We start from the raw sequence: 13,984 nt of genomic DNA on the forward strand, positions 1-13,984 counted from the left end.
TGCACAACAGGAGACCTCTGCTTCCTCATGCCTGACTTCTGAAAGGTCACACACGCACCCGCACCTCAAAGATCCCATGAGCACCCAAGGTTGCCCAAACGGAAAGGTTGGGGGAACCACCATTAGTCAGCTGATGCCAGCAGCTTGGGGGGAGGGGGTGTTGGGAGGCTGCTCTTCCTTTGTAACCTCGATCAACCAAAAGTTCCTCCAGGTGCCGGACTGGAAGTGGCCTGTTTGCGTTTTCCTTTCCAGAGGCAACACCTTGAGCCCCCCGTGTGCCCAGACTAACCAAAACGTAAAAAAAGGGCAGGCCGCTTCACACGAGATGGAACGGCCGGGTTGCCCTCGGGTTCGGAGAATCCCGATGAAAGATCCGACCCGTCCCGATCGGACGGGGCGCGATCCGACGCTCGCCGGAGCAACCGACGGTAAATATATGGGGAGCAAACGCAAAAAAACAAAAGTGCAGTGCCTGCCGAAAGCCCCCGTTGGCTGCTGCTCGCTGGCGGCCGCAAAAACCCACAAGTTCGGTGATAACGACGTCACGGCCAAAGGGAAGGAAGGAAGTTGAAACAGAAGATCAGCACAAGTCATCAGTATTCCACAACACGACTGACCCAGAGGACCATGGGTAAGAGAGGGGGATTTGCTCTGTATCTGCAAATGCTGTCAGAAGTCCACAGAAAATAAAGTGGAAGGATCCACTGCAACTTTAATCCTTTTCTGGACCCAAAAAGCCCAAAGGGCAAAAAAAAAAAAAAAAAAGAAAAGAAGGAGGGGGAAGGACAACAATGCGGGATGGGCCGCGACTCGCCGCTCGCGAAAACTGACGTCCTGACAAAGGGGCTGCTGGGCTCATTGTTCCTGCAAACCGTCCGACAACAGGGTCCCAGCTGAAGCCATTTACAAGCGCGGTGACAAAGGGGTCCGCGGGAGCTGGGGGGGAGGAGAGCACACCCGTGCGTGCCCCCGCTCGCCCCCGACACAATACCTCCCGAGACGAGGGGCGCCCCTCAACACGGGCACTCATAAGCGAGTGAGGCCGCTCTTCAATATTCACCGAGCCCCGGCATCAGTCAAGAACAGAACGGATCCTCCCGCTTTGGTACTTGCGCGTCCTCAAGCCGAGCGCCCGTCCCGTCGCAGCCCTCGCGAACGAACGCGGCAGCTGCCTTTGCGCGTAATCGCAAACCGGGTCGAAACGGAAACAGGATTGCGCAGTCGTCCTGCTTTAGAGACCAGGCTTTGGCGTTAATTATAGAATTAACACGAGCGACCCGCACACGCGACACCTGGGGCCGCGCCATCGCTCCTCGTCGCGTCTCGAGCACGTTGATGCCCAAACCCTCTTTCTCACGGGTACGAGTGCAAGGCCTTCCCGCGGGGTTCGAACCAAGTCCCCGCGAGGCCCGGCGGTCAAGAGCCGGTGCATCGCCGAGGGACCGACGCAGATGGGGATGGAAATGAGTAGTCAGTGAGCTTCGCTTAATCCTCTCCTACGCATAATCTTTTGCACGCAAACGCACACCGTCGGGGGGCGGGGGGGGCACTCGGCTCAGCCGAGGCCCGTCCGACAGCCTCCTTTCGGATTCCGCGCTTTAATGAGGGACAGCTAGTGGTTAGAGCTGCTACTTTTGGACCCAAAGGTCGCAGGTTCGAGACTCACCTCCAGCTGTAGTACCCTGAACGAGGTCCTTACCCTGAGCTGCTCCAGTAAAATTACCCAGCAGTATAAATGGGTAAATAATTTTAAGTAGCTTAACAGTGGAAGTTGCTCTGGAGAGAAGTATTAGCTAAAAGAAAAAATGTAAATGTATGTAAATAAGAAAAACAGGTCCAATCAAATTCCCGTACCGAAGCAAAGCTGCCTGATTCAACTGTAGCGGAAATACGAAAGGCAGTAAAAACGTTAAAAAAGTAAAGCTACTTACAGCTATTGACCATTTTAAACGGGTATTTATACTAGAGTAATTCAACATTAAGTACCCTACTCACGGGTACTACAGCTAGAAGTGGGATTCAAACTAGCACCCTTTGGGTCCAAAGGGAGCAGCTCTAGCCATTATGCTGCCACCCTCTGCATGAAGGACCTAGGTTTGAGTCCCACCTCCTGCTGTAGTATCCTTGAGCAAGGTACTTTCCCCTGAATTGATACAGGATAAAATTACCCTGCTGTATAAAGGGGTAAATCATGGTACGTGGCTAAATAGTATAAGACACTTTGGAGAGAAGTGTCAGGTAAATAGTACGGTAAACAGCATGGACAGGTAAGATGAAGAAACGTGTAAAGTTGAGGAGTTTATATGGTGTCGGTTCACGGCGTGTCATACGAGTCCGGCTCCATTCTGCTGAAAATGCACAACGCGTCAATAAATCAGGATGGGCTGACGGGGGGTGGAACACGGCCAGTCCCCCCCCCCGGGGGGGGGGGCAGAGTCGGGGGTGGGGAGGAGCAGAGTTGCTTTTGTTATTTATTTGTGGTGTGTTTGTCTCCCAGCCTTTCTCAGACAACCATCTGTCCTTCGGGACACGGAGGGCGGCAGCCAATTGGATGGCCGCGGCTGAAAGGGGGCGTGGGGGGGCAGCCGGGGTCGCGGGTTTCGGGGGCAGGGGTCATGTGTCAGTGCGCTCCTGAAAACACATGGGAATCCAAAGGGCGACATCGCGGCACAAAGCAGCAGCCCGGCTGACGCAGCACAACACCCCTCGAACCGCCCAGCCACCCACCCACCCGCCCACCCAGCGTTCTCAGCAATCTGCCGACCCGCCGCACGGCAGACCCCCGGACCCCTAAACCGATCGGTACCGACGCGCTGGCAAATCAAAGGAACACACACATCATCACACGTGAAAGGGGAAAAAACCAGCCGTGTCTGTAAAAACTTCTATTTTTATGGATGGGGGGGCACGGTGGCGCAGCGGGTTTGACCGAGTCCTGCTCTCTGGCAGGTCTAGGGTTCGAGTGCTACTTGGGGTGCCTTGCAACGGACTGGCGTCCCGTCCTGGGTGCGTCCCCTCCCCCTCCAGCCTTACGCTCTGTGTTGCTGGGTTAGGTTCCCCCCCAAAACAAGGGAGACTGCAGAGCTCCAGGATGCAAGGTTTGAAAACCCAGAAGCAAGTGAATAAAGATGGGAGAAGAGAGGGTGGGGGAGGAGGGGGGCTGGTTTGTCTCTCAGCACCTTCCCCCTCATCGGGGTGACACACGGTCACGCCTCCTGGGCCGGAGGGGGGCGGGGGGGGTGGCCGTACGGATAATGAGGTGTATCGCCCCCTCCCCGACACACTCCCTCAAATTCCTCCCCGGTCAACAAGGACTGCTGCATTATTATGCCGATCGTCAGTATTGTTATTTTTATATTAATATCTTATGCTGATGTTTTCTCCAAAGCGACTTACACTGGTTAAGAGACTGACAAAGATAGAGCCACTCGTACAGCAGGGTAATTTTTACTGAAGCAATCCAGGCTAAGCACCTTGATCAAGGGTTCAATAGCAGGAGGCGGGATTCGAACCTGCCGTCCCCTCATCAGACTCAGAAAGACAGAGTTTCGGCACCTAATTGTGCTGGGTCGCCACACTTCATCGCGGTATGGCTTTTGGGCTGGTTACACTAGTTCCGCGCCGGATTTTGCCTAAAAGCAGGAACTCGGACGGCACGGAAGGCGCGTTTCTCAGCCGAGGCCCGGAATGGGAACGAGAGACACGAACAAAGCGAGCGCAGACAAAAAGCGCGTTTCGCCAGGTAAGGCGGTGGTGGGCGTGCAGTCGGAGCGGAGGCACGCGTCTGATAAATATTTCAAACCTGGAGTCATCCTGCATATGACGCGTCTCGTTAAATAAACACGGGACACTCGCTCGTCTGCCGTATCAATAATAAATAGAGGCGGTTGGGAGAAAAAATTGTTTAATAAAATAATTTTAAAAAAGACACGCTGCCGCCCTTGTGGACTTGTACCGGGACGGTGCATCGCTCGGAAGGCGTCGGGAGCGAAGGGGTACCTTCCCGCGGTCACTGCCGGGTGGCGCTCAGTAGCACGCAGGATGTTTTGACAGGGAAGTGACCGATCCCTCGCCCGCGTCGCCCTGGACCGCAGCTGCGCACCGCAGTAGTCGTGGTAACCTCCAAGAACAAAGCTTTTTTTTTTTTTCGGACTGGGGTGGAGGTGGGGCGGGGAGGGGCCATCAAACACACATCTTCTTTGTGCCCCCCCTCCGGCACCACCCACCTTCCCTGCCGGTGCCTTAACTGCTCCTGGACCGCATCCGCGAGCTCCCATTTGTCATCCGCTCGCAGAGGAAGCAACCCGAGAGGGCGGGGGATGGGGGGAGGAGGCGGGAGACAATGGCCAGCGATCGAGGGCCCGGGGGTCCGCCTCCATTCACAGGATCCGCGCGATTCATAAACGGGGCGGACGGAACCAAAACGCGCGCACCTACGTGTCTGTGCGTGCGTGCGCCCGCGCGTGTGTCGGCGAGCGAGCGGAGCCCGACGGGAAGGACGGCAGGCGCCCCGCGGAGCCGGAGCGGAAAGGAAAAAGTTTCCAGAACACGGTGCGAAGACGAAGGGGAATGGGGTGAAGAGCGAGCGAGCGAGCGGCGGGAGCCGGCCAATAAAGCAAATCCGTGAGCAACAACGGCCCACAAATAACATCTCGCAGATAATAATACACACGTACGCGCATGTCGGGCGTGTGACTCAAAGCGCGGCTGATCTCTACGGCACTTTGCGCGTTTGCCCCAAAGCAAACTTGGCAAGGGAAAGGTGTGTGTTCCTTGAAGTGGAACCGACAAGGTGTGTTGTCGCACACACCTTAACCTTTGCCCCGCGTGGGCCGCCAAGGCTCACCGAACAGCGAACGACTTCGGACTTCCTGCCCCGCGACGCACAACCGCGCACGCGTTCCAAGGGTCGAGCTCGTCTTTATTACCGATCCGTAAAGAAAAGGAGGGAAAATTTTGAGCGTTTTTTTTTTCCGTAGCCGGCGAGATTCCCGCCGTTACGTCGCGTGTGCCTGCGCCACCCGCCAGAAACCTGGCGTTGAATAAAGGCAAATTATTTCCTGGTAAAAAAAAAAAAAAAAAAAAAAAACACAAAATAGCCAGCTGCTTAAAAACAATCATTAGAGTATCTCTTCAAAGCATGCGGGGCCCAGCAGCTTGAGGCATCGGGCAGCAAAGACACGACGGCACACCGACACTTCCAGTGCTACCGGTCTTTCACGAGAAGCGGTGAAGACATTCAAAACAACCAGACTCCGCCTCAGTCCACCGCCAGCCACATCTTTGAATCTGCGTGTTGCGTACCGTATTCGCCGTCACCGATGCTGTTGCGCGTGTAAACTTTCGACGCACGCGGAAAGGCCGATAAGGGAAGGAGACCGAATAGAGGAAGCCGCGGTTGCCCACCTTCTCAGACGAGAGAGTTAAACAATTAAAAACAGAAATAATAAAAATAACAAGAGTTCTCATCACAGCTGGGGGGGAGCTCGGCAAATTAGCACCGTGGTGTATGTGGCAAGTAATTAGCGTAAGAAGCTTCACACGTGAACCTAAGAGCTAATTAAACACTTAATTGACTTGCATTTGCATATCGTTAAAGTGACGGCGCAGCTACAGTTTACACCGTGCACGGGTGCTTCCGCCACCGGACTTCCCAATCTCCGGTGCGGTGGTTCTTGATCCCGTCCTCCTCGAGCGTGTTTGTCGGGGCCCTCGATGCCGTCCCGGCAATAGAGATAAAACAGCATGCGGCGGTTGGAACCGGCATGTCCGCCAACCCGTGGTTCACACCGCCACACGACAGGAGAACTGCGAGAGGCCCGCAACCTGCCGGCGTCTGACACCAGCGGCCACCTTAATTGTCCCTGTCGGGGCCCGAGTCAGAGGAGAGCACAGACCCCGGCGACTGCGGCACTGCCCGGTGCCAAATTAAAATCGATCCCTGCGACTTTAAGCAAGAGCTCTCAGCCTTGATCCCAGAGGACGGGAGACCGCAAGAACGAAGAAGCGCCGGGGCACCAGAAGGGCGACAGAAGTCACACCGATTTAAGCTCATTAGCGGCTTCCCTGTCCTCTGGGCGCGCTAAACGATTCTCATCAGTCCGTCCTCGCAGCGAGGACCGGGACGCCTCCTCGGGAGCCGCAATAACCCACGGAAACCGAAACAGACCCACGCATGTTCATCTCCAAAAATATAATTTCGAAGTAGGACCATGTCATATTAGAATGATTCCCATTCATAGCCACTATTTCAGTCCCCCCCCTTCATTGTTATTACCAGGGTATTACTGGAGAGCAGCTGTATGTGCGTTTATGACAGAGGCTCCAGCATTTTCCAGAGAATAAATAAAAAAGGGATTCTGTTTTAGCTATTGATACGCGTCCCTGACAGCTGCCGCCCTCCCCGTCCGGCGCGGCTGCGGCTTAAGGCCCGTGTGTCTCGTATGTGAAACAGGACATACCCCCCCCGATTCCCCGAGGGAGCCCACTTCCTTTCCCCTGGAACAAGCATCCCATTCAGCTGCAGACGGGATATCCCAGAGTGCACTGGGAACAGCGGGGTAGCTTTCTGCTCCGCAGCGCTCTGGAAGCGCGCCATACTTTCGAGCTCCACATCCGAAAAACAAGAGCGCCTTAAAGGTCCCGCCGCGAAGAGGGCCGCTTTGCCCGGACTTCGGCTCCCGGCGCCCTGCAAAGAGGCCGCGGTGCACGGCTCCGGCACCGCGGCTTGAAATTATGCAAATTAAGCAAACGCCGGACCAATAGAAACAACCGGTGGCAATGACCTTCCTCATGTTAACAAAGTTATGCTTATAGAGGGTGACAGGTGGTGGAGTGGTTAGACCCATTGGCATGCAACTGAAGGGCCTGGGTTCGAATCCCATTCCTGCTCGAGTACCCTTAAGCACTGATTTGATACAGTAAAAGTTACCCTGCCGTATAAACGGGTAAATCAGTGAAAGTTGCTTCGGAGAAGAGCGTTGTCTGTATGCATCAACGCAACTGAGCGAACATTAACCGTACTTATTGAAAACCATCGTTGTCCTCCATCTCCGGAAACCTGCTGCGAACACCGAGTCGCAGCCCAGCGCAGAGGGAAAAACAACTCCGCTTCCAAGCGACGGGGGGCCGCACACGCTGATCTTACTGTGTAACAGGTGCGAGGGCATATTTCATTCATGCCCATTCACGACCGCGCCCCGCCCGCTCTTGTGTAATCAGTTGTGTCTTCCCATAGGGAGCGGCAGCCCTGGAATGTAGCGGACGGGACGCTAACCGCCCCCGCCGCATATCCCGTCACTGCTTTCCGTCTGCCGCACGAGCGTTTATCTGCAGCCGGTCCCGACGCTGCGTCAAACACGCTGCTGCTAGGGTCAGCAAACAACCAAACGGCCTTTAAAGGGGAGATACGACCGTGAACGCGGTTCGCACCTCCTGGACCGTACCGACCACTTCTCAATGACTTCCGCGCCTTTGAGTTTTTTTTGGCGGCGTAATGTAAATATAAAAATTCATTTTTAAGAACATTTCCCAAAATGAGAAGGCCGCTTCTTGACTTTTTCTTCTTTCGTCAAGCCACTCGAGACCCGGGCGTACCACCAAAGAACTCGTTAAATCGTTAGGTTCGCTTCGCTTCCTCGCGGTCGACCTCTTCCATACAACAAGGAAGGGAAAGAAAAGCGGCGACACCTCGACTCCCGAGACAACCGCGCGGCAAAAACGAGCGACTCGATCTCCTCGGCCTGTTGAACGTTGGAAAATGTCGCCGATAGCACCTTCCGCCCGCTCGGATAGGCGTGTACCAGACGGCCGCCGCGTACGACTACGGCCGGGCTTTGCCGCTGCCGGAAGCGGGCCCCGCTCCCCGTCCGTGAACTTCGAACCGACAGGCTGCTGAACTCGCTCACCGGAGGTGCGCCAGACACGCGTTTGTTTGCGATCGGGCCATAAAAGCGTGTTGCGACACTCCGGTCCGTATCAGGCGTGTTTGGAATGCCGCAAAGTCTACGGAGGGAAGGCGGGTGGGCGGGACGGGGAGACGCGGCGGCTACTGGGCGGAAATCGAGGGAATTTGTGATGGGAACAGGTGCCCCACGCAGGGGAAACAACCGCCGTGTTACCACGGCCTTTTACCGCAGACGCCCCCAACCGCAAACACGCCACTGCGCCCGATAACATGAATATGCTAATCACTTCATACTTAGGGCAAAGATTTTACACCGAACGCTCGCCTCCGCGTGGAATGTGGGACGAGGTTGTGTGCCGTTCAGCTCGTCCAACAAGAACCTCAACAGCTCATCCTCACATGACCCGGTTAAAGGGGAAGTCTGGTCATGCGATCGATTGGTCGTTTAATTGTATCATATATGTTTTTTTTTTGTTTTTTTTTAAATAATGACTGCAATATCACAGTAACTTTTGTAACATTTTGGGTTTCATTTCACCCATTGACCAAGCAGTCGAAAGAAAAATATCTAACGATCCTGACACCGTTTGGGAAGACAACACGGTGTTTACACCCTGTAGTACCCTTGAGCAAGGTACTTAGCCAAAATTGTTCCTGTACAACTACCCAGCTGTATAAAGGGGTAAATAATTGTAAGCACCTTAACATTACATCGCTTTGGAAAAAAGTGTCAGTTAAATAAGTTAGATTTTTTTTTTAATTGTGTTCCACTTTGCAATTTTCACTTTTTTAATTTTGTGAACTTTTACATTAATTTATCTAACGCATTTCTCCAAGGCGACTTGTCATCTCAAGTTTCTTACGGTGATTTACTCCTTTATAGAGCATGGTCATTTTTACCATATCAATTCAAGGTCGGTACCTTGATCAAAGGCGCTACAGCGGGAGGTGGGATTCAAACCCGCGTCCTTCGAGTCCGAAAGCGGCGGCTCTAACCGCGGCGTTCCCCACTGGCCAAAAACAGCGTAGCGATGCACTGTCCGGTCATTCTGACACTCAGTCGCCGAAGATGCGGTCGAGCGTGGACGAACCGCACTCTTATTTGTTTGGGGAAGGTGACTCAGGGGCGGGGGTGCGACGGTACAGTGCGTCCGTCTGCACCTCCAGGCGCGCACCGAATGTTCCAGACAGCAAGAGATGGCACACGCCCCGGCTGCAGCGTATTGAGTAATGCCCTAGAAACCAGGAAGCGTGTCTGTGACCTTCCTGCCTTGCGGTTTAGACTGGGGGGGGGGGGAGGGCTCAGCGTCCTGCTGCTTCTCCCTCTCTGTCCCTGCGAGACTTCTCTCTGCACCCCGGGTATTAGATGCACATTTTCACGATGGTGGGAAAAAAAGCACGTTGTGCGCAGAAGCACGGTACACGGAACACGGTAAACCGCGGCCTTAAAGCCACGGGCGGCGCGCCAACCTCCGGCGGGTGGCCGAGTCGACCTCTTCTCCAATTTCACACGTCAAGGTAGCGACACACATTCCATACGCACTTTATTTTTGCACTTTCCCCGTTCGTTGAAACTCCGCAAACCCTCCGCCGGGTACAAATAAAAACAAGGGCCGCCTGAGGAGCGGCGAGCGCAACGTTTCGGTAAAATAAGCAAACGCGGTAAAGACGCGTCTCGCGGGACCTCGGACGCTCTTTTTTTTTCCCTCCATAAATTGGACGCAAGGATAAAAATCGGCAGTTTAGAGTCACTCGGGGTGACTGACGAACGCGCCGGGGACGGCAGCGAGTTTTCGCGGCGCTTGGTTTGATGGGGAAACGCTTTGAAACGTTTTCATCGGTATGGTAACGATTTCACAACAAGGGCCCATTCAGGACAGCAAACCACACGCACACACACACCCAAGTGGAAAATCTGACTTGAGAAACGTGCACGGTGCTGGACCGCTTGTCGACTGCCAAGGAGGGGGGTGTCTAGCTCCCAGTTCGCCAGCGGTTTGTGTACATGGGGGATAGTGTGTGTGTGTGTGTGTGTGTGTGTGTGTGTGTGTGTGTGTGTGTGTGTGTGTGTGTGTGTGTGTGTGTGTCTCGCCAGCCCCTAGGATCACATCTTCAAACAGTCCCTTTCCTTAGTGTGAAGAACAAGGGCCGAGCGCCGGGGGGGGAAGGGAGGTCGATGTGTGTTTGTGTGCGAGTGTGTGTGTGTGTTGTGGGGGGGGGGGGGGAGGTCACTGAATGCGACCCATTGTTGGGGCATATTATGTTTCGCCACAATACTCCAACCCCCGCTTTATCAACTCCATTCAAGTGTAACAGTTGATGCAAATGAACGCGGTCGCCTTTCATTAAAGGGGGAAGGGGCTCTTTTCTCGCTTTTACCGCGGTGACGCTCGCGAGGCACTTTGCCCCGCTCCGGCCCTAATCCCCCTCTAACCCGGCGAGCACAATCGGCCCTCTGTCCAGGAACGGGCCGCCCGGCACTCTTCGTACGAGCGCGGGTTACGGGGGCGATGCCGCACCGCGAGACTCTGCACTGTAAACGACGCGAGACCCCGTTTCTCGAATAAAGGTCACAGGCCACAGTGTGTCCACACGAGGTTAAAACCATTATTGTGCTTTCGGTGCACGCGCGCGCACGCACGCACACACACAACCGCAGCAACCCATCGGTTTCATTTCGTTTGAGGAAACGCACCCGCCCGAACCCTCCGCTGGATATATACGCGAACGAGATTTTGCAAACTCGAATGAAACATCCCCTTTATACGTCCCTGCCGCCGTCTCGCACGTCTCCGTCTCCCTTTCGACCGAACACCAAAGCCTCGGGGCAACGACGCACAAGAATAAAGTGAAAATAAATCAGTATTTTTAACAAAAAAAAATGCTGCCAGAAATAGCAAGCAGTTTGTCTGCGCCGATTATTGACTCCAACGGCCACGTAATTTGTCTCGAGCGCGGCGCTAATGTTCGCCGTCAGAGCAAAAAGCCTGAAATATGGAGGTTCTGGGAGGATAAATGAATTTACGGGGAGTTGAGTAGCGCTTGCCGTGAGCCCAGCAGCGCCGTAATGGCCTCTCGGAGCAGACACAACAAGCGGCGGTGGCGGCGGCGTCGCTGCGCTCGAGATCGACAGCGGCCCGCACCCCCCCCTCGGCTCTGTCGACCGGGGAACGGGTTCGACCCCATACGCACTTCCACCTCCCGGGCCGCGAGCTCCGGACCTACCTACGGCACCCCGGCAAGAAGGAGCGGGATGGGGGGAGCGGCGGCCTGTAGCCTGGACAACACACACACTTCATTTGCAGGTTTCCCTTAAAAGTTCAAACATTCCTGTAAAAGGAAACTATTGTAAATTGAAACAATGAAACAAAAAATAAACAAACAAAGCGTGCGTAAACGTGCAGAGCGTGCGCTCGTACCGCGAGCGTTTCCGTTTGGCCTCGGCTCAGCGCCTCCAAAGCCCCGCACGGTAACGATTTTGCGGCCATATGGTCGTCCTCCTATTCCCGGTGACCAATTAGTAGCAGTACGTCAAATTTAATTAAATCGCGGTCATCTGAGAGCCTTTCAACGCTTTTCTTTTTCCGACGTCACGCTCCGAGACCTCGGAGTTTCGGTACGCCTCGCCAGCTGACGGCCACCAAATAAAACACCCAGTAAAAGTGTCAGGGCCAAAGTGGCCGGAGCCACATGTCCGTTTTCCAGCGGCACGCTCCTTCGACCGCAATTTGATCGCTCGTTTTTGCGTTATCGTTCATCGAGTGCAGCAAAACACGAGTAACTTCACCACGAGAGCAGTTTAAAGTGCATATGTGTGCAGTCAAGCATCCAAACACATGGTAGTGCCTCCTCGCAGCACTTGTCGACGTTGAATGTATTAATTAGAATATTCATTAATATGCAAATGCTGGAATCAGCTGTCACTCTACGCGGTAAAACATAGGAAAAGCAACCGGATTTACTTTGTAGCACCTGAAATGCAGGACAATGCAGCAAGCGAAGGCTCATCTGTGAAGGACATGGAACCAGCTCATGTGCGGATATGGTTTCTTCACTGAAGAGCTCCAGGCATGGATGGACCAAGTGTCATGGAGAGATGACATGACCAATGGAGAGTTGGGTTGGGACAGAGAGGTCACGATGAGTTTGGGGCAGTCAGGGTTGGGACAGGATGGTCATGGTTGAGTTCAGGGTGGTCAGCGTTGAGTTTGGGGTGGTCAGGGTCTGGACAGGGTTGAGTTTGAGGCGGTCAGGGATGGGACAGGGTGGTCAACATTGAGCCTGGGGTGGTCAGGGTCGGGACAGGGTGGTCAGGCTTGGGACAGGGTTGAGTCTGAAGCGGTCAGGGCTGGGAAGGGGCGGTCAGCATAGAGTCTCGGGCGGTCTCGTACCGGACAGAGAGAGCGGTCTGGGTACGGACGAGGCGGCGGTCAGCGTCAGGTAGCTGCGCTCGCCCGCTCGCTCACTCACTCACTCACCTTGGGCACTTTCCTCTTGTACTTGTTGCCGTAGTCGAACTTCTCCTTGAGCTCGTCCAGCAGCTGCTCGAGGCGCCGCTTCTCCTCCTTGCCCGTGTAATCCTGGCTGAGGAGCACGTAAGCGCGCCAGTTGGCCGAGTCGAAGCCCCAGTGGCAAGTCCGGTTCTCGAGCGCCTTGTGGCTGTGCACCACGAACTTGTGCGTGGGGTACATGAGGCGGCAGTCCATGCACTGGATGCAGGCGGCGCCCGGGCTCGAGTAGAGCTCGGGCACGAAGAGCCCCTTGCACTTGCCGAAGCACTCGTGGTACACCTTGAAGCTCTGCTCGGTGAGCTCGAGCTCGAGCGCGCCCGCGCCCGCGCCCGCCAGCTCCTTCTTGCAGCGCGGCGGGTACGCGCCGCCGTACACGAGCGCGTTGCACAGGCGCTCCGCGTCCGTCTTGGTGATGAGGCCGCACGAGGGCGCCGAGAAGGGCAGGATGCCCATCACCTTGAGGATCTCGAGCTGCTCGGCCGTGCAGCGCGAGCAGTAGATGTGCAGCTCGTCGCACACGGCGTTGATCTGCTGCAGCGAGAAGTCGCGCAGCACCGTGTTGAGGATCTGCGGCAGGCAGAGGCGCTTCTCGCCGCCCACCACGAAGCACGAGATGGGCTCGCTCTCGAGCACCGTCTCGCAGCGCTCCGTCGAGCGGTCCGACGGGATGAAGAGCGGGCCCGGCATGACGGGCGGCGGCGGCGGCTGCGCGGGCGGCACGTGCAGCGCCGGCTCCGGCTCCTTCGCGTCCTTCTTGAAGAGCAGCTCGTGCTGCCAGCGCGCCGAGAAGGCGGCCGGACCCCCCAGGGAGCTCATGGAGCTCAGGTGGAACTGCTTGAGGGTCTGCTGGAGGCCGGGATGCGGCTGGAAGCTCTGGCGGCTCACCGTCTCCATGCTGTCGTCGGCGCGGGACTCCCTCCTCCGGACGCGGCGGCGGCGGCGGCGACTCCTGCTGATGATGCTGCTGCTGCTGCTGCTGCTGCTGATGATGAGGACGAGGATGAGGATGAGGACGTTGAGGGCGATGACGCCGGGCTCGAGCTCTCGGGCTCCTCCTCGACTGTAATCCGCGGTGTCCGGGCGCGAGCGGCGCGTCGGCGGTGCCTCATCAAAGGCGAGCGAGGGGCACGCTCACGCTCTCGCTCTCGGGCACGGGCGCGTCTTCGCCGTCTCCTCCGCACTGTCCATATCCGCGGGCGCGCGGCGCCGCCGCTCCGAGCAGCTCCACGCAGAGAAGATCCACAGCGAGCCGCTCGGTCCGCACACGCTCGTCTCGTGCCGCCGCTCCCGGTGCTTCCCGGAGCCGCGCTCCCGCATCCAGACCGCGTGCGCCTTCGCAGGAAACTCTCCCCGAGCGTGTATGTGTGTGTGCGTCTGTCTGCTTGTGTCTATCTCCTCTCGTACAGCCAGCAGCCGGGTCTGCTCTCAGAGTGTGTGTGTGTGTGTGCGCTCGCGCGCCTCTCTCTCTCTCTCTCTCTCTAGTCTCCACTTCTCACACTCTCTCTCCCTCTCTCTTTCCCTTCTCTTCTCTACTCCGAGTCTGTGTGTGTGTGTGTGTGTGTGTGTG

General features: G+C 55.9%; 1 protein-coding gene across 2 annotated transcripts in view; it reads right to left on the bottom strand.

The window, feature by feature from the left end:
• skia (v-ski avian sarcoma viral oncogene homolog a) overlaps positions 1-13,905 on the bottom strand; it is a 68,220-nt gene extending 54,315 nt beyond the window's left edge. For both annotated transcript variants that reach the window (XM_029246238.1, XM_029246237.1), the window contains exon 1: positions 12,385-13,905. In XM_029246238.1, coding sequence (XP_029102071.1) covers positions 12,385-13,311 — 927 coding nt within the window. In that variant the 5' untranslated portion in view covers positions 13,312-13,905. The remainder of the gene's footprint in view (positions 1-12,384) is intronic.
• Between the last annotated feature and the right edge of the window lie 79 nt (positions 13,906-13,984).

The sequence above is a fragment of the Scleropages formosus genome, chromosome 2, assembly GCF_900964775.1.
Source record: "Scleropages formosus chromosome 2, fSclFor1.1, whole genome shotgun sequence".
NCBI classification, from domain to species: Eukaryota; Metazoa; Chordata; class Actinopteri; order Osteoglossiformes; family Osteoglossidae; genus Scleropages; species Scleropages formosus.